The 22,360-nt window shown below is 39.0% G+C and overlaps 1 protein-coding gene across 6 annotated transcripts in view; it reads right to left on the minus strand.

Moving 5' to 3' along the window:
* Positions 1 to 22,360, minus strand: part of DENND4C (DENN domain containing 4C) — an 88,292-nt gene that overhangs the window by 35,205 nt on the left and 30,727 nt on the right. For all 6 annotated transcript variants that reach the window (XM_070742511.1, XM_070742513.1, XM_070742508.1 and 3 more), the window contains exons 3-10: positions 19,939 to 20,191; positions 17,297 to 17,366; positions 15,745 to 15,914; positions 13,411 to 13,652; positions 13,209 to 13,275; positions 10,967 to 11,025; positions 8,836 to 8,980; positions 5,709 to 5,884 (exon numbers count right to left, since the gene is read on the minus strand). In XM_070742511.1, coding sequence (XP_070598612.1) covers positions 5,709 to 5,884; positions 8,836 to 8,980; positions 10,967 to 11,025; positions 13,209 to 13,275; positions 13,411 to 13,652; positions 15,745 to 15,914; positions 17,297 to 17,366; positions 19,939 to 20,191 — 1,182 coding nt within the window. The remainder of the gene's footprint in view (positions 1 to 5,708; positions 5,885 to 8,835; positions 8,981 to 10,966; positions 11,026 to 13,208; positions 13,276 to 13,410; positions 13,653 to 15,744; positions 15,915 to 17,296; positions 17,367 to 19,938; positions 20,192 to 22,360) is intronic.

Raw genomic sequence — 22,360 nt, forward strand, 5'->3', positions numbered from 1 at the left:
TAGCTATTACTATCAACTCTGTAATTTTAGCTTCTTTAAATAGCCTATTATCTTTTATTCCACTCTACAGTTTGCTGATTCTGTCTTGCAACGTATTATTGTGTAAAGTATTTTTTTATTCAGAGAATTTTGTTTAAAAATGACTATATTTGTAAGCAATGCTAATTTAATTAATTGCAAGAGCTGGCAAATCGTTTTGCTTGCTAAATATCAAACAAATGTAGAACAATTATCAAACACAATTTCAACTAAGATTACTAACACTTCATAAAATTTTAATGTCATTTTATGGAATCTGTTAACTCTGTAAATCAATTCCAAAGTTCTTGTGTATTTTACAATATGTTTCAGTCAAAAGGCAAAACAACTGACATGCTCCAACAACAAAACAACTCACCTATGTCGCCAGGCTTGGGGCAATTAGGTCTCAGCCCCCTGGCCAATGAAATGAGATGCATGTTGTATGATTGAACGGGTATGATTGTTTTTTAAATATTGGATTTTTAGATTGTAATTTTAAATTTAATTAGATTTGCCTTCTGTGCTGTATTGTTATATTTTATGCTGTGAGCCGCCCTGAGTCCTCGGAGAGGGGCGGCATACAAATCAAATCAAATCAAATCAATCAATCAATCAATAGCTTTGGTTCAGCTGAACCCATATTAAAGTTAAATAATTTAACTGAGTTTCTATGCCACAGTCTAGTTGTTTCAACTTCAAAATGAAACCCGTTTTCCATTTGTGCATATTTATAATGTAAATAAATCCAGAGTCCCTTTTTTAAATCCAACAGGGTACAAATTGGAGGATTGCTTTACTACTAATCCATATTCTGCAGCTGATTTGGAACCACCATAAGGACATAGCACAGGACAAAATGATTCTAGTTTTTTTGTCTAAAATTTGCAAAGTTCAAATATAACTACTGTACATTGTTATCAGTCTCATTCAGCATAACATGTAGTGAGAACTGAACGGTCATGGTGTAATTTTCTCAATCCTCTTATTAAATCTTAATATTTGAAGATTTGCAAGTAAAATATTATTGATTTGATTACTATTTAACTTGTAAGCATGTACAAGTAACAGGTTTGCCAAATTACTGCAACTATTCAAAATTTCCTGCTCTAGATTCACAATGATATTTTCATAATTTTTCCTCCACCCTTTCTCCTGTTATTGTATGAAAACTCAGCACAAAGAAAGGAAATTAACCACAACGAACAGGGCCAAGGACTTATATTGATTCTGTAGTAGGTGTATAAACAAACAATATGAACTAAGCTCAAAAGCTAAAGCTGGCAAATCTTTGCTGCTGTTCGCTAGCAAACCTTATTGTTTTATAAATGTACAATCTCTTTTGAATTTTATTGGTTTTTACAAACCTGCTCTAATCAAATTCTAACAGGAGACAAGACCTTTGATTTCCTCCTGGCAGAGTTGCCAAAAATACTACAAAGTATGTCACATGACACTAGTGTAATTTGATTACTTCAAGCTGAAATGTGAAACTAGAGAAGGAAACAAGTAGGGAAAGAATATTCCCCTTTTAGAAAGAGATATAATCTTAAGGTTGTTCAATTTTGCAGAAAGTATTCCTGCAATAAGAAGGAGCAATTTCAGGTTCACACATACCCTCCATCCACATTCCCCTGATACAGGCAGGTGATATTACATTATACAATTGTTGGGATATAAAAACTTCCAATCTTTGCACAACCACTTCTTTATTCAGATTCACTCAAATGCAAAAATACTTTGTGCTTGGGATGAACCAGAACAAATGTTTTGGCTCCCAAATACTCCTTCCCTGCTATCCTTAATGTGGAGCAAAAGTATACCTGGAACAAATATCCCTTGTAGTCAATAGAAATCTAGTTGTTTTGTAAAGATAACAATTCCTTTAAACATCATGCTATTCAGTAAACATTTGTGCAATACTAGCATGTTTTCAGGAATAAAAACCCAAAAGAAACCCCTCCCCCTTTTATGATCCCTTAATTCAAGGTAGAGTGAGACAACTGGATGGATCTGAGCATTTATTGGCCAGATGCTCTTCCTGATGCCTACATGGAGTTGACAGATTTTTCTTTATACCCTAGAAGAGAAACATCTGGCACTACCTAGGATTGAATCGGAGGTGAGAATCTTCAGCACTAGGCTACCACTCTGCTCTATGAAAGCTCACACACATTATAAAAATATTAAGGGACATTAAAAGATAACTTTAAAATGTGGCATGTTTCCCAATGCTTTCTTCCTCTCCCTTCATTATAAAGTCATCTCCACATTATTTGAAGGTCCCTTATTTTCAAGAATAATATTTAGGATGCAGAGGACTGCAAAGAGGCAGAAGACAGTTGAAAAATGTCATTTGTGTGAGTTGACTTACATTCACACATCCTTTCCCAGAATGTCAGTTCTCAGTCATCCAAGTCATGCCACGTTTACCTGAAAATAAGACCCTGTCTTATATTTTTTTTGAACCCTGAAATAAGCACTTGGCCTTATTGCCATGCACTGAAAAGCCTGATTACGCTTATTATCAGGAGATGTCTTATTTTGGGGGAAACAGGGTAGTTGTCACAAAAGTGCTTTTTTTTTTTTCCTTGAAAAGACAACTGGACTTCCATCAGTTTTGATGGCAACCACCATCAGAACTGATGAAACTTCTTGGATGAGAAGCAAAATGTTTTCTTCTTCCTCAAGAAGAAGAAAAAAAGCACCTTTGAGACATCCTTTGTCAGACTACATTTTACCACTATTCTCTCAAAATTAATTCCATTTGAATTTTTATACCAAACCTAGGAAACATATGACTTTCCAGAAAGTGTTTAGTCAGTTAGATGCTAGGCATGATGGGAGGGTAGTCCTCCATCACTTGACAAATTGTCCATCTCGGATTTACATCATAGCAGAGCAACAAAGAATGACTTAACATTTACTGAACCAGTTAGAATAATGAGAACATCAATGAGTTTTTAAAAAGCCACTAAAAATCCTTCCTTCTTAAGCTGTTGTGGTTAGCTCTGGCCCAGCTCCTGCCCCAAGGACTGTGGATGTGGGGGAGACATCCACATGCTGCAGGCCTGTTTTGCCCCCGGTGGAATCTGCGCTCCTCTGACCAAGAAGACATGAGTGAGAGGGAGGAGGAGAGTGTGGCAGACAGCTCAGAAGGCGATCAATTATCTAGCTCCTCCTTGGATTCAGAACAAGAGTTAATGATACAGCCACGCATGCGGAGAGCGATGCATAGGCAACAACAACTGAGATATTATTATCAAAGAAAATGAGGCCACCTTTGGTTGGGTGGGGCTGTGGTAATTAGTGAGGATGCTATAAATAGCAGGCTGTGGGTTTGGCCATTGTGGAGGATTATCTGATCATTGTGTTTCGTGACTGCTTTTCTGACTTTGACTTTGTGTGCTGATTTCCCCCCGCTTTGAAACTAAACCAGAGCAAAGTGTGTTTCACTTTGTGAAAGAAGAAGGACTGTGAATTGCTTCACAGCTGCAAGCTAAGTATCACAGAACTGATAAGGGACTTGTACAAATTACCAGTTTGTTTGGAGACAAGTGCTCTGCTATACCAAACAAGGGCTTAGTTTAAGTGAATTTTCATTATAAAGAACATTGTTTTGAATTTTCAAACGTGTGTGTGTCTGAAATTTGTACCTGTGAATTTTTGGGAGGAGTCTACCAGAGAGCCCAACAGAACATTAAGCAATACGTTTTTATCAATTTTTCTTCTTTCAGATGATAGCATAGTGCTTTTCATGTGATGCCACTAATAGTGGCAAAGATTAAAATTTTCTATGCCTATGAATTTTCAGCATTTTTTGATGATGATCAGTTTTTCTACTGAAAAATACAGTGCCCATAAGCACACATAGAAAAAAATAACACCCAGCATACTTTCGTCTCTATAATGTCAATTGGGAGAAAAATCTCCAAAGCTATTGAGAAGCACCTCACTGAACTAGAAATGAAACAAAAAGTTACAAATAATGGGGAAGTGCAGAGAAGAGAAGCAAACACACACATACAAACACACACATACACATACACACACACACACACACAACCCACAAAGAAACAGGCAACTCAGAGCACAGAAAATACAGGTAGTCCTCATTTAATGCTCATTCATTCAGTGACCACCCGCTATAACAGCACTGAATGAATGAATGATATTAATGACTGGTTCTCAAAGTTCCTACCAGTCATCCCAGCACCTCCATGGTCACAGTCGGAGCACTTGGCAACCACCTTACACTTATGGCTGTTGCGGTGTCTTGCAGTCAAATGAAAACCATTTGTGACTGTTCCTTCCAGCTTCCCCCAAAGGAATCAATGAGGAAGCTAGCAATGAAGATTGCAAGTCACTCTAAAAAGTTGCCTATGAAGACTCTCAGTCATCCAGGCCATAGTTGTATCAAAAGTAGCTTTTATTTTTGAAAAGGCAACTGGACTGACTTTTTTGAGGAAAAAGAAGGTGTTTCGCTTCCTAGCCTGGAAGCTTCAAGCTTCCTCAGTTGTTTTGGATGCTATGGGAGATAGAAGAACAGTTATTGACAGCTGAGATGTCAATAAATTTGGGGGGGGGGGGACACACGACGACACAGGATGGTGTGAGCAGGAGGAATGGAAAGATTGTGCTTCCTTTGTAGTCAACTGCTCTTAACACTCTCTGAGAGCCATTATGGTTACTAGGATTTTATCTGTAACCTCTTTCTGAATCCTCTTTCTGGATTCCAATAAGTTGCTTTCATTTTCTCCCACCTGGCGATTGTCCCCCTCAGTCCTGCCATGTTTCATGGGCTACCCATGTATCCTTTCCTGCCTGGCAACAGGCTCCCCCCCCCTCGCAAACCATACTTGCACCATGCTTCACAGGAAACCCACACATCCCCCTCCATCAACACCAGTCCTGTAGCCCAGCTGTGTTCATGCCACACCAGTCACCCACACAATTTTTCCCACCTGGCAGTAGTTACATATCTGTCTGACAGCCTTGCTGGCAAGCTACCTGCGACTCAGTGACCCTGTGATCCTCGCTTAACGATAGCGACGATAGCCAGTACTATTGTTGCTAAGCAATGCCACATCTTACAACAGCGATGCTGAACCTGTGGCACAAAGAGACATAGCTGAGGGCACATAAGGTGTTGCCCTATGCCAGCTCTAGCACACATGTGCATATTGGCCAGCTGATTTTCAGCCTTCCAGAGGGGGGGGGGAGATCATTTTCACACTCCCCAGGCTTTAGGAAAATCTCCAGATGCTCTCCTGAAGTGCCCAAAAGGTGAAAAACAGCCCAATGGGCCTACTGGAAGTCTGGAGGCTTAAATAAGACCTGGGTGCATGCGCAGGGGACGCAGTGTGGGGACGCAGTGTGGGCATGGACAGGTGCGCTATTGCACATGTGCGCACCATTTTGGCACATGAGGGGGGGGGAAATGCCATTACTGCCTGACAACATAGTTTAGCCATAAAAATTTCAATCTAACTCGCTGACATTAACGAAGGACTACCTGTATTCACATAAACCCAGTGGGCCTTTGGTTTGTTTTAAATTTTACAGATTGGATAACATGAGCAAAATAAACACATTTAAGTTTTACATCAAATACTTCAAAAGACATATATAAATATATATATATATGAAGACAAAGGATATGAACAAAAAAACTCAAAAAACACACTTACATGTACACCATGTTTGTGTCTAAATCAATGCAAACCACATCTTGTGGTGGCTCATACAGATCAAAATACCGTGAATCAACTCCAACTATAAATGGGACGGGAGCACTGAGCACTGTTGCCAGAGACAAAGGACAGAGGGGGATGTAGGGACACTGCCACTGAAACGGAAAGATCATCTGAAGGAAAAATGAAATGAAACCCATCAATTAAAAAGACAATGAAATCTACGTAACACCAAACCATGTTAGGCAATGTGAATTTCACAGCAGCTCCAACATTACACAATAAATCAACTGATCACCTCATGAGAAGAATTTGAAATTAGTATTTAATCCTTGTTTAGCATGTACTATATACACAAGTTCTTTAGCTGCTTGGACATGACTGCTATCAATCCGACTGGGTGGGTATATACATAATTTTAAGTTCAAATAATAGGTTTAAGTAAGAATTTTATTGCAAATCCTATTATGTATCTAAATACTATTTTGCAAGCCATTCCAGTCAACAGTCACTCGTGGAAATGAGAGAAATATACAATGACCAAGATACATAATTAATAATGCTGGCAAAAAAAGTTTTGTAATTGTTTGGTAAGCATTTTATTTTAGGAGCACTTAAATTTATCATGTGCTGTAACAACAGTAAATTTAAAAGTTAAAGTTCTACCAAAAGATTAAGTGTATTTTTAATTGTGGTGGCACAGCATGTTTTCTATTATTTGATGTATTCATTTTATTCTAACACTACTAATACGTTTAATCTGAATTTATATATAATAATTTAGATTATGAAACAATAGGTTTCATTTATTTTCATTTCTACAACTGCCCATCTTAACAAGTAACTCTGGATGGTATACAGTGGTACCTCAAGATACGAACCCCTCGTCTTACGAACAACTCGTGATACGAACCCGGGGTTCAGAAAATTTTTGCCTCTTCTTATGAACTTTGTTTGAGTTACGAACCGGCGTTCGGGAGACAGCTGGGAAGCCGCGCGGCTGTTTTAAAAGGTGACAGCCGGCCTGGGGGGCTTCCCAGCAACCTCCCGAACCCTGAACTTTTGCCGAACTTCCGGGTTCGGGGTTCAGGAGGTTGCTGGGAAGCCCCCCAGGCTGTCTGTCACCTTTCAAAATAGCCGCGCGGCTTCCCAGCAGTCGCCGAACGCCGTTTTTTTGCGGGGGTTTTTTTTTGGTTGCACGGATTAATTGACTTTACATTATTTCCTATGGGAAACAATGTTTCGTCTTACGAACCTTTCGTCTTACGAACCTCCCCCTGGAACCAATTAGGTTCATAAGACGAGGTTTGACTGTATATCATAAAATTCAAAATTCAAAATAAATATATATGGTCAGTGAGAACATCTATATTATACTTAAGATGCAGGAGATGAACTTCAAGAAATTGCTAACATCTTTCTCTGCGACATGCAATTTAAGAAAAAAAAATTCTTGAAAAAAAATTAGGAGGGCAGAAATAATTTGTCAGAATAAAAAACTGATCCAATCAAAGCAAAAAGAAATATTTCTGACTCTATCTTATTTAACATGCGGCTTTTGTATGCATTAAAAAAGCGTGTATGTTTACCTCCTAATTGCATTTCAAACTAAATAAAATGGAAGCACAGGATCCTACTGGACTTTCCAATGATAAAATAACAGCAATATTAAAACAAGCAAGTTTCTCTTCCCTAAAGGGCTTGACAATAAGCTTCTGAAAACTAGGGCTCTTCTCTAGAGAATCAGGAAACAAACTTTGATGGAGATAAGGAGGATGTGTTGCAAAAGCAAAGGAAACTGAAACATTTTAAAGGTAAGAATGAAATAACGCTTTAGAAGCAGGAGTATAAGGAGAAAGGAGTATAACATAATCAGACTTGTAAGATTTTGTTGTTATGGCCAATAACAATAAAAGGTGTCTTAGAGTTTCTGTGTAGTTAATTTCCTGATCTTGTTTACCAGGGTGGGTTCAGGTTTTTGTCGCTGTTGTTTTGTTGAGGGTGCGCTTCGTGCACGCTTCACTGCGCCCGTGTGCGCAGTTCAGAGGGAATAGAATTTCTACATTGAAAACTTGGCAAGGAGCATGGAAAACAGATGCCCAACGGCAATTCAATCTACCTCCCCTGATCAGCTGGGCTTCGGAAGCAGAGATAAAGGTCAGTATAACCCAGGACCAGGCGGGAGGGCCCACTTTCATGGATACAGAAAACCGGTTCTCTCTTGGCTTGGAGTCAGCGCTACCGGTCTGAACCGGGAGCAACCCACCATTGTTGTCTATCTGATGGAGATACTATCTGCTGAGAAACACAGGGAACGAATATAGGGAGAAAGTTGCATTGTGGATATGGATTTGTTCCAGAAAATTTGAAGAGTACCAAAATACTGAGTATTATGGCAGGGTTTTGGTTTTTTACTTTTTAAATTAGTTTAATAATAAAAAGTCCCATTCTGAAAATTTACATATATGTGGAGGGGGAGAGACAACCTATTGTTCTGATGCATTTAGTTCCTTTGGACATTAATCCTTTTGCAGCAAAAAAAACTGTGAATCACTTACACTATCCTAATAGAAAATCCTTGCAAATTAATTTCCCATTTAGGGAAATAAAAAAATTTAAATGACCAAGTGTGCCTCGTGCAGAATATATTTATTCTGCAATTTAAATATTTCATTTAAATATAAGTACTATTATACTACTTTCTACACAGCAGGCAATTGTTGAGCCATCAAACCACACCCAGCCACCAGTATTTATAGAAGGAAGGCAGCTCAGGTCTCGCTGTGTTCGCCCTAGAACAAGGACAGAAGCACCAGCCTGAAGATGACGAGTGGGACCTCGTCAAAACGTCGCCAGAAATTTCTGAATCCTACACGGGAAGAAACCCGAATATACCAAGACCGTCATATATATATCACATATTTTTGCTGAATATTTAAAAATAAGGGAGAAATATTTCATTCATATATATATATATATATAAACTTATTTTCAGAAGTTCACATGGAACAAAATAAAAGAAAAAAAATAAGAGTTCAGTGTTTGTGAAGGAGGACAATAAATGACAAAGAAGCAATGCGATAAAAAATTGGTAATCAAAATATTCAAACTTAGTAGTACTTACAGCAGCCACAGCTTCAGCAACTCCTGTTAGAACAGCTGGACGGAGAGAATGTAGTAGAATCTTCCCTTCCAACAAGACAAAGTAGAGTAAAGTAGCACAGTTTTCTGGTCCAAGGTTCATAAGCAGAGTGTTGTAGTTTGCCCCACTACAATGAGATCAGGACACTGAGGACTGCAACATTCATTGCTCATTATGACAATAACAATAATAATAATTGGTTAAATTTATATGCCACCCAGCAGCTATCATATACTGGATATTGAAATAGGAAAATCTATTTTGTCTGATTCCCTTAACAACATATCACAGAAACCTATTTAAGACAGGGACTACAGAGATTAAATTAAAAAGTGATTAAAATTAGAAAATAAAAGATTAGGGAAGGGGTTGTCTGAAGTTTTTTCTTAAGTTTGTTTCTTGAACACATCACATTTGTTTGATTGTGGCATTGGTAACAGATCTTTCTAATGTCCTTCAAGACCATTCAATATGTCATTTACAGGAAGACTTGGAAAATCAGGGAATTAATTCCCAGTAGAGCTGTTTACCCAAAGATTATTGAGAAATTATTTTTAAAAAATTAAAATGATTAAATAGAACTACTTTCCAGAGAAGATAATACTGACTATTAGTGCAATGAAACAGCTATTCTGTGTATTTTTAATCAGTTAGGAACACCCTTTTAAAAAGCCACCAAACTAGAGGAACAATGCTTGAACCTCGAATGTTCAATTGTACTAACGCACTCTACAAAGCGACTTTTTCAAATCTTTTGCACAGCCTGAATAAGAATTCAATTTTTTTAAAAAAATATAATCCTTCCTTAAACAGGTAGTCAGTTTATTTAGTAACTGTTCAAAGTTACAATAGCACTTTAAAAAGTAAGTTATGACCATTTTTCACTCTAAAGAGCATTGTAGCATCCTCCTAGTCACATGATCAACATGTGCAGTGGCCAGGGGTCATGTGACCATCTTTTGTGACCTTCTGACAAGCAAAGTCAATGGGGAAGCCAGATTCACTTATTAACCTAACAACTACAGAAAGGTTGTAAATGGAGCAAATTTCATTTAACCAATGCCGCAGGAAGAGAAATTTTAGGCTCAATTAAGATTAGATTGTACCTCCTCTTTCTACTTTTTAAAAGCATTCAAGCAAACCGATTGTATTTGATATGTACATTTGTTTGGAAAAAAGAGACTGCTGTTTTAGATCCATTTTGATAATCTAAAAGCTCTATGGACTTTATTTTATTTCCTGTTAGAAATTAATGTGAAATTTCACTATGTTCAAGTGACTGGGAGTGTCATGTGCCTGTCGGTGCCTGAATCGGTAGAGAAAGATGACCCAGAACTTGAGCAGATGGAAATCAAGGCTTTATTGGCATGGGAGGAAAATGGGGAGGAGCAGCCCCAGCCAGGCCCTGGCCTTTGAGGATTGGGACAGCTTGTAGGAAGGGAGGAAGGGGGCAAGATGATCAAGAGAGGCTAAGCAGTGAACATGAGAGACAGAGTTCAGGTGATGAGAAAGGACCACCCACTTCTGATCCTCGAGCATGGAGAGTGGAGAGAAGGCGAGAACAGTGCAGACTGACCCAGCTACTTGGAGAGTGCCTCACCCCTCTTCACAAGGCACACCTGGGGACTGAGCTTTGGAGACACTGTGGAGAGTGGCATTTGTCGGGAACAAATGCTGAATTCCTGGAGTGTTGTGTGCCAATGTTTGAATTTTCCTGGATTCCTTGCATTTTTTCTGGATTTTTTGCTTTGCAGCCGTGGTGCTCAAAGCCTTGGGCTGAACTATTTGCAGTCAGAGGCTGCTTGAGGTATCATCACTTTCTTTGGGACTTTCCAGAAATGTGAGTTTTGGGGAAATTTGGAGCAATGAAGTTGAAACTGCCAGTTGTCTGTGTTATCTCTGTGCCATGCCCCAGGTCATCACAAGGGGAGTGTGGAGGGGTATATATCCATTACAAAAAACTATTTGAAAACATATGCAGGTAAAATCTGTATAGCATGCATTAGCATGTTGCTCATTTGCTGCTAAACAAATTATGTTTATTGTTATGTAAACTGGCTCTTAATATTTTAATTCAGCTGCATCTTTAAAATACTCCATTGACTATTATTACCTGAGTGGTAAAGGTGTACAGACTGGTTGAGATAATACTAATGCATCATGGGCCGAAAGCTGTAAAAAAATAAATATGAGTTATTTGACAGTTTAAGAAAACTCACACAAGCAAATCAGGTGTTAATTTATTAAGTAATTTAGTAATTAATCACATTAGCTCCTGAACGATACATTATCTACAACTATTTGTATAAGAAACAAACAGAACTAGATAGGCACGGCTGACCAATTGTGAAATTTACATTTCTAGTCCTCAGCACTTCATATATATCATTGTAAAAACTTTGACAGTATTTCTATAAGGAGGTTTGACGTAACTGTCGGGAAGAATAACAATGAGAAACTGTCTCAACTGCCTCACTCCAATAGGATTGGCCTATTCCACATGGCTTGGGGTACAAAATGAGATTGTCCAATTCTGAAAATGGTTGTAGATGAAGAAGATCCTACCTTCAACCTGTTTACATATTGGTTCCTTTCTTGCCTAGTTTAATTTTTGTTATTTTTTTTGTTGATTTAAATTTTTAATGTGTTTAATATTCGAATTGTTGCATGATGTTGTAAGCTGTCCAAAGTTGTTCACCACTGAGATAGGCAACATATAAATTTAATAAATATATAAGCCCCTAGAATTTTATGCATACAGAATTTTCACTTTATGTGCCACTTTTGAGCTGCATTGTTTCAAACATGGATACTTATCTGAGAAATTGAAACAATGCAACAAGTCAGTTCATATTTCTAATTCCAATGCTACATCCAATATGGATGTTTCACAGAGAACTGAATAGTGAGGTAATTTTAGAAACTGTTTGATCAGGTACATAAAAAACAAAGAAAGCTGGATTTGTTGCTCATTAAAGTAGTATAAAATGCTTCATGATCCCTCAAGTGTATGACTGGTGCCTGGAGGCTGTTGGGGTCTGGATGGGTGTCAACAGACTGAAACTCAACCCTGATAAGACGGAGTGGCTGTGGGTTTTGCCTCCCAAGGACAATTCCATCTGTCCGTCCATTACCCTGGGGGGGGGGGGGGAATCACTAACCCCCTCAGAGAGGGTCCGCAACTTGGGCGTCCTCCTCGATCTACAGCTCACATTAGAGAAACATCTTTCAGCTGTGGCGAGGGGGGCGTTTGCCCAGGTTCGCCTGGTGCACCAGTTGCGGCCCTATTTGGACCGGGAGTCACTGCTCACAGTCAATCATGCACTCATCACCTCGAAGCTTGACTACTGTAATGCTTTCTACATGGGGCTACCTTTGAAAAGTGTTCGGAAACTTCAGATCGTGCAGAATGCAGCTGCGAGAGCTATCATGGGCGCTCCTAAATACGCCCATGTCACACCAACACTCCGCAGTCTGCATTGGTTGCCGATCAGTTTCCGGTCACAATTCAAAGTGTTGGTTATGACCTATAAAGCCCTTCATGGCACTGGACCAGGATATCTCCGGGACCGCCTTCTGCCGCACGAATCCCAGCGACCAATTAGGTCCCACAGAGTTAGCCTTCTCCAGGTCCCATCAACTAAACAATGTCGTTTGGCGGGACCCAGGGGAAGAGCCTTCTCTGTGGCGGCCCCGACCCTTTGGAACCAACTCCCGCCGGATATCAGAGTTGCCCCCACCCTCCTAGCCTTTCGTAAGCTCCTTAAAACCCACCTCTGTCGTCAGGCATGGGGGAATTGATACTTCCCTCCCCCTAGGCTTATAAAATTTATGCATGGTATGCTAGCATGTATGATTGGTTTTTAAATTGGGGTTTTAAATTAACTTAAACTTAAATATTAGATTTGTTTACATTGTACTATTACTGCTATGAGCCGCCCCGAGTCTGTGGAGAGGGGCGGCATAGAAATCTGATTAATAAATAAATAATAATAAATAAATGACAAAATGGAGTAAGAAAAAGGAACATGGGGCCCATATGCTTAGTGAATAGCATGAAAATCTATAGGGACAATACTCAGGAAATAAGATGGTAGTAAGAGCCATGGTGCACAGTGGTTAGAATGTAATATTGCAGGTTAATTCTACCAACTGCCAGCAGTTTGATTGTCACTGGCTTAAAGTTGACTCAGCCTTCCATCCTTCCGAGACTGGTAAAATGAGGACCCAGATTGTTGGGGGCAATATGCTGACTCTGTAAAGCCCTTAGAGAGGGCTGTAAAGCCCTGTGAAGAAGTGTACAAGCCGAAGGGCTATCAACAGTATTATTAAACTCTATCAAATTTCTAACTTACCTGCACAAGGATTCTTGGTCTTTGTGGTGAAGGGAAAGGTATGTTGTGCATAAAGTGAGATATGTGCCTGTAAAGAAATTTGGCAAAGCATCTGTTACCTCAAGCATTTAAGATTTAAAGTATTATGCCATCAAGAACAGCATCCAGTGAGACCCACATGAAACAACCATTGAAAGGTATTTTGAGGGAATCTATCACTTACTTTTCAATTGGAAGAGGATGCGGACCAGACACAGACAGCTTATAGATAAACATTAGAAATTTTCGGAAGGCTTCAAAGAAAGGCCAGTGAGACAGAAGGCAGATGCATTTATTGGAATTGATGGATTTAGAGGTAACTTTTTTTCTCTCTACAGCTGTCAGAAGGCCAAGCTGCATGTGTTGCTTTTCATTTAATAACTCTTGTGCATAAGGCTCATAAAACTGGATAGCTGCACCATATACCTAGAGTAAAAACAGAGAAAAGTAGGAATGGCATTAACAGCTATAGAAATTTGATAAACTAACAACACATATTGAACTTGATCAGTTAAAAAATGAAAAGAAAAAAATATTTCCCCACTCCGAGTCCTCCACACAACCAGCTAGATATTATCAAAAACCTCACACTTAACAATATAAAGATAATTGTGACATCTTTTATACCATTAATGAGTTATGTTTTGTGATAATTTAATAATTTAATGGCATAGTTAAGCAGGATATTTAGTCTTGACTCATGCATTTGAATCTCTATGTTAGAATCTTTGTTACCATCTTTAGAAGCAGCTGCACTTTATTAGTTATGGTAAGATACAGAAAGAAAGAAAAAATGTTCAGATTATATCCTCTAACTCCTGCACCATAAGTTTGAGATAAGATTTCAAGATTGTAGTGAAGGCTTTCAGATGTTTAAAAGTCACAACATTACAAGCATCCACTAAGGATTACTCAACAATTACATAAATTACATATTCCTCTATCCAAAATTTTATTGGTAAAGCATAGAATAGAATACTTTATTGGCCAAGTGTGATTGGACACACAAGGAATTTGTCTTGGTGCATATGCTCTCAGCGTATATAAAAGAAAGATACATTTGTCGAGAATCATGTGGTACAACACTTAATAATTGTCATAGGGGTTAACTAAGCAATGAAGAAACAATCAATATTACTAAAAATCTTAGGATACAAGCAACAAGTTGCAGTCATACAGTCCTAAGTGGGAGGAAAAGGATGATAGAAACGATAAGAAAAACTAGTAGAAATAGAAGTGCAGATTTAGTAAAAAGTCTAACAGTGTTGGGAGAATTATTTGTTTAGTAGAGTGATGGAGCTTGGGGAAAAACTGTTCTTGTATCTAGTTGTCTTGGTGTGCAATGCTCTCTAGCGATGTTTTGAGGGTAGGGGTTGAAACAGTTTGTGTCCAGAATACGAGGGGTCAGTAAATATTTTCCCCGCCCTCTTTTTGACCAGTAAATTCAAGATATAAGCAACAAATAAGTAGTTTTTGCTTACCAAATGTTTTGTTTGGTAAGCAAAGCAACTCTTTCAAGTTATGACAATGCTGAAAAACTGACTTTATGACCACTTCACAAATTTCACAATATTCCCAGTCACATGATCTCCATTACAGTTGTTTTGTGACTGACCTCCCCCTCCCCACGACTCCTCCTTGCAGGATGGAGAGATTGGAGAAGAAGGGATTACAAGAGATTAAATGGGAATACACTGGGCTGTTTGTGTGGGGCGCTCAGGGCTGCTAGCATCACTGCATTACTTTTAATGTGTATTCTCCATTGTGTGCCTACTTACTCTCTTGTAACCCCTTCCTCTCCAATGAGTGTAAATGCAAACATTAATTTCCTTATTGCTAATTATCCCAGTGCTCATGTGAGCATTACACAATGTGGCTAAGTGGGGGACGGGAAAGTACAACTGTGTCCATATGATTTTCCACACAGCAATTCCTTAGCTTATAACAGAACTGCCAGTTCCAGTTGTGGTTGCTAAATGAGGACTAGCTGCAAATACGAAGGAGCTAACCTTTAAGCTCACTTGTTGCATTTTTAGGCTTGTCTTCCTAAATGCTCTAAGGCAGTGGCCCTCAACCTGGGAGTCGGGACCCCTTTGGGGGTGGAACGACCGTTTCACAGGGGTCGCCTAAGACCATGGGAAAAGACAAATTTCCCTTGGTGTTAGGAACTAAAGCTTCTATTCTGGTGTCTTGGAATGTATTTTTACAATCCGACCAATCAGGCGTTTACAGTGGGGCTGTCCCTCTGACCTTTCTCCTAATCAGCTTAAAGCTCTGTTGGGACAATTGGCACTAGACCTATGGTTGGGGGCCACCACAACATGAGGAAGTGTATTAAGGGATTGCAGCATTAAAAAGGTTGAGAACCACTGCTCTAAGGTGTACCAAGATAGAGAGCGTAGTCTCCCTGTGTGTATTTATTTCCAGCTTAAAAATAAATACCATGGGATAAAATAATATTTTTATTTAGAAATTTAATAATAAATGAAAGCAAAATATTACATTTTTCAAAACATACTTTTTCTGCAGTTGAGGCAGTTAAAACAAATGTTGAGAATACAGGTAGTGGGTATTTTGTTTGAGGATCCCAGCATTCAATGGTAGCCCCCATTGGAAGACAGAAGAGAGGTACTGATTCAGACAAGGGGAATGACTCATAGTCATCTTCTGGATATCTGAATATTAAACCTTTAAAGCATGAAAATAAACAAATAAGTATATTGTCTGCACACAATAGAATGTTATTCCTTCTGTTCCGAATGCTGACTTTAAAAAAAAAAATGCTAAAGAATACAAAAGCTAAATATGGTATAAAATTAAATTTAAAAATGCCTCCTTACTTTTCAGCCATTCGCCCAAAAGATTCTTCTGAGTATCAAATGATTTGCTGAATGGTCTAGACCAGTGGTTCCCAACCTTTTTTGGGCCAAGCCCCACTTAAGCATCTCTAAAAACTTAATCCCTCCCCCCACCCCCGTGACATACAATTCTTAATATTCAAAAAGTGAACTGCTACTCACTTGGAGGAAGCCTAAAAGGCCATTAACTTGGTTTAAACAAGGTTCCAATTGGACCCCTCATAAATCAAATTGCGCCCCACATTGGGAACCAGAGGTCTAGACATATGGTACAACGGACTGAAGCACAGTGAGGCATTTCCCCAAAAAACACGTCCTCTATGTGGAAAGCTGTAGCTACTGGCAGATTTAATGCTTAAAACAATGTATGTATCAACTATCAAATTGTTTAAGCCTTCTGTTATTAAAAGGATTCCAATCTAGTGATTCTTGTTCCACAGTTAGCATGATAAGAAAACTCTCATTCATGTTGTAGTGCACAGTTTGTATAATCCTGTCAACATGCTAAGTAGACATAAGGCAACAATTCTTCAATATATGTCATTATCCTCAAATATATACAGTTGGGAATGAAAATGCCATGTTTAACCCACCCACCCACAGTTTCCCTATAATTTCTTGAAATCTTGTCCATTTTCCTTCATTTCACTGCAATGAATTTCTATACAGAACTCTCAGACTCCTGGCCCATGGGCAGGATGTAACATGCACTGACCACACCCACACCTAGTTTAGTGGTGAAGTTCCAATATGTCAAGTGATGCTGTAATGAGTTGACACCTCTGCTATTCAGCAAGAGATGTTCAACATAACATTTAATTTTTTGTAATTCAAAAACTACACTGCTCAAAAAAATACATCCTAGATCTGAATGAATGAAACATTCTCATTGAATACTTTGCTCTGTACAAAGTTGAATGTGCTGACAACATGTGAAATTTATTGTCAATCAGTGTTGCTTCCTAAGTGGGCAGTTTGATTTTTACAGAAGTTTGATTTACTTGGAGTTATATTGTGTTGTTTAAGTGTTCCCTTTATTTTTTTGAGCAGTATATTTTTAAGGATCTTTATCTAAGGATCATCTTAGATGAGTCAAATAGATTAATGAATGTTCTTTGATCAAGCAATTTCAGTTCACTATTTAACCGATAAGTTTAATGTTCTATAAAATACTTCCTAATATATTGCAATTTATAAAAATGAATACTTTACCAGCTTTATATGCACATGAGTTAGAAGCTGGAACTGACTTCTTATAACATAGGTATACACTGGAACCCCACTGTAATGAAGACATAGGAAACATTTTCCATAATGCAGGAATTATTTTATTTTGAAACATTCTAACGCTAAAGGCAATAATATTTTAAAGATCTGGCTCACAATACATAACATATATTATTTACAACAATGATCACAACCCAAATAAAGCACATAATTTTTATTCTGCTATTATTAGAAGTTGCATATTTATAGATTCCAAGACACAAAGCAAATAAATTTGGTATTTGCTAATAATTCCCTTCTATATGGTAGTAAATGTTTTTCATGGAATTCTAGAGAGACATATATATTAATATATGAAAGCTAGTACAGGGTTTTCTCTAGTTTTATTCCTAACCTATCTAGCTCTAAATTTTCACCATCCCATTTTTAAAAATGCATATGCCGATTAAAAGCAAGGTTGGAGACCAAACTGCAATCTTCAGTTGGCCTGATTCATGTAAAGCTCTAATGTGAATTTGAAAAGTCTTGATTAAATTTTGGCCCACAATAAATAAATGTGGGCAGATAGATAGCGTATAGCAGGGATAAAGTTAAAATAATTTAAAAAAAAACAGGTTCAAGTCTTTATTCAAATATCCAGTTCACTAGATCAGGGGTCCCCAACCGCCGGTCCGCGGACCAGTACCGGGCCGCAAGGCCTGTTGCACCGGTCCGCGGAGTCAGCAGCTGCTGTGGAGCCGGCGAGTGCCAAGCTGTTTCCTGTCTCTTTCCCCTCACGTTCACTTGGGACCGCCATTTGCCTCGGGCTGAGAAAACCTTTGCTTGCTTGCTTTCTTCCTTTCCTGTCTTTCTTCTCTCATCAAAAGTGGTCTATTTCCTCCTTGCGAAGCCCTTGCAAAGCCCTCGCTCTGCCTGCAGCTCAAACGAAAAGGCTTTGGAATTTTGCAGCTCTTTTTTTGCTAGGCTCCCCCACCCTATTCCCGGGGTCCTGGGTGGGAGCGAAGCCAGGGGTGTGTGTGTGACCATGAAACCCCCACCACCAGCTCTGGTAATTTTCTTTTGGAAGGATTCCTTGCTGCAAGAAAATTACCAGACCTGGCAGTGGTGGGCGCTCCAAGCAGGCAGCGATTGCAAAGGAAGGTGACTGTGTCCGTGGAGGCACCTCCCCCTGCTCTGGGATTCCTTGCTGCAATCCCAGCCGGAACGGGGGGGGGGGGGTGTCCTCTGGAACTGCTGAAAGGCAAACGGCGGTCCCGAGTGAACAGGAGGGGAAAGAGACAGGAAACCGCCCCCTCCTACCCTTCCTCCCTCTGTCACCTCAACTCCCCCGCAAAATTAAAAGGGGGGGGAGAGAGACAATGGAACGATAAGCTAAACCCCCTTTCCGCCCCCACCGGGCCATAGAAAAATTGTCTTGCTGAAACTGGTCCCTGGTGGAAAAAAGGTTGGGGACCACTGCACTAGATGACTTGGGTCAGTTACTGCTTTTCAGCCCTACATACCTAACAAGACCGCTGTGCACATATAAAGACCTCAAAGGCAGAATATAAATGCAGTTAAGAATGTACCATATTTTTTTATAAATTATAAAACACACCTAGCTTTTGGGGATGAAAACAAGAAAAAAAAATATGCCTCTGGCTCCCAGCAATTTGCTTCCTTGCAGCAAACAGCAAACAGCCTGTTCAGCTTTAGCACAGCTTGATTTAGCATGAGCAACTAATTGGCAGTTGGATAGGCCTCCCGGAATACCAACGATCAGCTGTTCCAGGCTGCAGGGATTGGCCCCCACTTTTGGCCTCGGCGCATCCTGTTTTCGGCCTTCACACATCCCATTTTCAGTCCATTCCAGATGGCAGGGATCACAACTGTTGCCTATCGTCACCAAACGGGACGCCCAAAAAATGGAATGCATGGAGGCTGGAAATGAAATGGGGCACCAAGAGGCCAAAACTAGGACGTATAGAGGCCAAAAATGGGCGTGATCATTGGCCATGTGGAGGCAGCGATAGGGGGCAGTGATCCCTGCAGCCTGGAACAGTTGATCATTGGTATTCCGGGAGGCCAATCCAACTGCCAACCAGCTGCTCATGCTAAATTAGTCTGTGCTGAACCTGACCAGACTATTTGCTGCAAATTGCTGGGAGGCAGAGGCCAAAATGTTGGGACCAGCGGATAGGCGGGGCTTCAGCAACATTCGTTCTACAAGATACACAGACATTTCCACCCACTTTTGAGGGGTGGGGAATCCGTCTTATAGTCCGGAAAATATCGTATGTATGCATATGTACTGTAAATAAATATATAAAAAGAGATATTGTTAATTTTCACTCAGTAACCCAATTTGTATATGTTACAAACATAAAGGCCATCTTTTTTTTTCTTTCACAAACCAGCAGTTTTTCAAATACTTTTCCCCCCACCAAAAAAGTAATAGTTTCCTAGCTCACAGATTCTGGTAACAGCAGGAACAAAACTATATATGCAAAGCTGTGGAAACTAAAATGATACAAACTGAATTCTGACTTTTTACATATTTTTTTTAGCAGCACTAATCTGTTCCACATTTTTCACCCCCACCCATTGCTTTTTGAATGGCAACATTTCAAATAACGTTTCATTCTCACCATGCCACAATTTAAATTCTTCTCAACTTTGCAGAAAGTATGAGGTGGGGTTTCTCCTTTACTAGTTACAATAACACATATGTCTGTAACAGCCAAGGAGTTTTGAGCTCGCTCTGGAAGAGCCCTCCGAAAGGTGATAAAGATTCGCTGGGAAGTGGCTGAGCTGTTATTGACATTTGCACAGCGGCCATAGGGAGTAGCCTGGATCACCTCACAATCTTGCTTAATGACCTCCTTTCCTTCGTATAAAACTCTGCAGATAAGAGGAAATAACACACATAGGAGTATTATTATTCAATAAACTATTCAATTAGTCTTCTCTCATACAAAATAGCTGGCCCCAAAACAAGGAACACTGGAATAATTCCAAGTGCATATTAGACCGGCAGATAAGATGAACTTCTCAAAATGTTCTGGTTAAAAGATCTTAAAATTGAAGATGAAGGGCATATGATCCTTTTATTTAAAGCAAAGGAATTGGGTTAAACCAGGAATAAGTCAGGTTCAAAACTGCCTCCATTTAGGACAGCTTACTGTAAAACTGTCGTAATAGATAGTTTTTGACTTACACAGGTCACTTAATGATGGCTTGAATTAGCAATGGCCTCAGAAATTGTACAACCTGTAAAGTACTTCTGCCCATCACAAAATGTCTTAGATTCTGGGTACTTGGCAACCTGTTCATACTTATGACCAGATGCCAAGCTCTCCATGTACATGTGATCACCGTTTGCAATCTTCTCTATCAGTTTCCCCAGAAAATCAGTGGGGAAACTAGCAGAGAAGATTGCAAACAGCTGTTGCTGTAACTCCCTCTCATCTCTGGGGACTGGCTAAAGGAGCTCTATGCCAAAGGATTTCAGATCTGTGGAAGCCTGCACAGTGTGCTAAGATTGCAGTTGTTGAATGAAACAATCACACCACCCTTAAAAGACAGCTTCGTTCAACGATCAAGATTCCAGTTCCAATGTGGTTCTGAGTTGTGGAATATCTTATTCATCATAGCTCAATTTATCTCAAATGGTTGCTATTATGAGAAAAAGAGAGCTCATGAAGGGAAGGCAGATTATAAATCTAATAGTAACTAGATACAAGGTTTGGGACTGCAATTTCCAAATTCTCAGACCACGTTGGCTTAGGAATACGGGAATTGTCATCTCAAAACATCTGGAGGCTACAAAGATGGGAAAGACTATTACAAAGTTTTATCAATTTTCTTTGCTATCTTTTAATGATTCAGTGTGTGCAACATCTTCATCATCTACTTTGCAATACTATCCCTATCAACATAAAATAGTAGTATCCCATTAAGTATAAACCAATTAATACAACATAAGGTTTCCTATATTTTTTCTTTTAAAGTGAACAATACTACAAAAAAGTCTCAGAATGTTCTTAGTAACATTTACTACAAAATAGCACATGTTTAGCAACAATATTGTTCTATTTACAGTATCATGTGATGGTACTGACAAAAGATGGGCACATAACACGGGCCCTGTAATGTCCATGAATACTATATATGATTCAGTTACACAAGTACCTGTAATTTCACATTTTAAAAAATTGATTTGTAATGACAAGCATGGATGAAGCCATCAATCCATACAAAATCATATCTGATATTATCACCTAGACTAGAACCAGGGGTTTCACAACAACTTTTTGTTACAGTTTTGCAATTGTTGTATTGTTCTAGTATTCATGTTTCAAAATACTGTGGCTTAAAACCCTACGTAATGCTATACTGATGGTAGAAACCATCCACAAATATAAATAAATCACTATGTCACCATATTCCACCTACATTAAGTTTAATACATTACTGTTATGTTTGTTTGTTTAATTTGACTTCTATGCTGCCCAATCCTGAAGGACAATATAAAATACAAAAAACAATAGAAAGAAGTCAAAAATACAATCTAAACTCTAATATAAGTGTTCCCTCGTTTTTTGCGGGTTCGAACTTCGCGAAAAGTCTATACCACGGTTTTTCAAAAATATTAATTTAAAAATACTTCGCGGGTTTTTTCCCTATACCACGGTTTTTCCCACCTGATGACGTCATGTTTCATCACCAAACTTTTGTCTGCCTTTAATAAATATTTTTTTAATAAACTTTAATAAATAAACATGGTGAGTAATAATCTGAATGGTTGCTAAGGGAATGGAAAATTGCAATTTAGGGGTTTAAAGTGTTAAGGGAAGGCTTGTGATACTGTTCATAGCCCAAAATAGTGTATTTACTTCCGCATCTCTACTTCGCGGAAACTCGACTTTCGTGGGCGGTCCGGAACACGTCCCCCACGAAAAGCGAGGGAACACTGTATATTTATTAGGGCAAGTCCTTGTCCACAACCTCTGTGCGTGTATTTTTCCTATAATTAAAATATTTTATATAGGTTGATATACCAACCACTGT

This window comes from Erythrolamprus reginae, chromosome 2 (genome assembly GCF_031021105.1).
Source record: "Erythrolamprus reginae isolate rEryReg1 chromosome 2, rEryReg1.hap1, whole genome shotgun sequence".
Lineage (NCBI taxonomy): Eukaryota > Metazoa > Chordata > Lepidosauria > Squamata > Dipsadidae > Erythrolamprus > Erythrolamprus reginae.